The following is a 1388-nucleotide window of genomic DNA, read 5'->3' as shown; positions in this document are numbered from 1 at the left end:
CAGACTATCTTCACCTCAAACTGCAACTTTTCCCCAGGTATTTGTCTGCCCGCCTACCCAGCATATTTGGGACTTACCAGCTTCCACAATTGCACAACCGTATGAGCCAATTCCTTAAAATATATCTCTCCCTACACATGCACACACACGAATGCACACTCGCACACACAGACGCACACACTCGCACGGCTTATTGATTCTTTTCTCTGGAGAACATTGCCTAATACATCTACAATGACCGTAACTGCACCGCGAAATTTCTCCCCTGATACCTCTAAACTTATTGCCTTCCATTCCTCCGTCACTTGGCCCTGTCCAGAGGCCACCTTAATAGGCCAGGGGACATCTCTCCTCAGGGTATTGCTAGTTGCTTATCTTCATGCTTGAAGTGCTTTTCCTAGATATCAAAACACTGTCACATTTCGTACATCTAATGATGTCTGAAAGCAGAACTGCTTTTGTCTTTAAAAAGGGAATGGAAAATGCTGGTGCCGTTTTCCTTCTGAGAGGTGGTTGGTGTGTTCTGTGTCTTAGCAAGTCTCCTCGCTCTCCAGGAAGATACAAAAAAAACTCAACCCATTTAGAATTGTGAACCACACACGTGACTGATAAGTAGTTTGGTGCTTTGAAGACTACAAGATAAACTGATATTGTGGGCAATGCCATATTTAGGATGATTGAAAAATAAATGGACAACTGATATGATTAACATGGAAGGGATTAGATCCAATAACATAACTGCCTCTGAAGGACTCTTGGGAGGCTGCTAGCGACATAGGTGACAGACACACAATTTTTCGAGGCCTCTATGACAAAACCAGTGGGTGAAATAAGAACACGGTTAGGTGATTCTCACTTGGTGACTAGCATGTTGTTTCTGAACAGAATCCCCAGAGCCAGTTTTATGTCTCTGTTCCTTAGGCTGTAAATAAAAGGGTTTAACATGGGAGTCACCGCTGTATACATCAGAGAGGCTATCATGGCTTTGTCATTCGAATTGCTTAATGAAGAGAAATAGTGCAGTACTATAATTGTTCCATAGAAGAGAGACACCACAGAGAGGTGGGAGCCACAGGTGGACAAGGCTTTGCGGAGCCCTGTGGTAGAGGGGACTCTCAAGATGGAAGTGCCAATACGACCATAAGAGACAAGGATGGCAATAAATAAAAAAATGACAACTAGAGTGCCTAAAGTGAATATGACGAGCTCAGTGACAGAGGTATTTGAGCAGGACAGCTTGAGGAGGACGGGAAGACTACAGAAGAAATGGGGAATGATATTGTCAGCACAGAAAGACACCTGGGCCAGGAGGAGAGTGTCTAAGAGGGCACTGCCACAGGAGACAAGCCAGGAACCAGCCACCAGCAGCACACACAGCCCCTCTCTCA

The 1388-nt window shown here is 44.9% G+C and overlaps 1 protein-coding gene across 1 annotated transcript in view; it reads right to left on the bottom strand.

The window, feature by feature from the left end:
- Positions 1–852: 852 nt before the first annotated feature.
- Positions 853–1388, bottom strand: part of LOC105292702 (olfactory receptor 1J4-like) — a 3409-nt gene continuing 2873 nt past the window's right edge. The window contains exon 2 of the mRNA XM_023531049.1: positions 853–1384. Within this exon, the coding sequence (XP_023386817.1) occupies positions 853–1384 (532 nt within the window). The remainder of the gene's footprint in view (positions 1385–1388) is intronic.

The sequence above is a fragment of the Pteropus vampyrus genome, unplaced genomic scaffold, assembly GCF_000151845.1.
Source record: "Pteropus vampyrus isolate Shadow unplaced genomic scaffold, Pvam_2.0 Scaffold61, whole genome shotgun sequence".
NCBI lineage: Eukaryota > Metazoa > Chordata > Mammalia > Chiroptera > Pteropodidae > Pteropus > Pteropus vampyrus.
The sequence above is the reverse complement of the archived record's forward strand: the minus strand, read 5'-3'. Positions and strand labels throughout refer to the sequence as shown.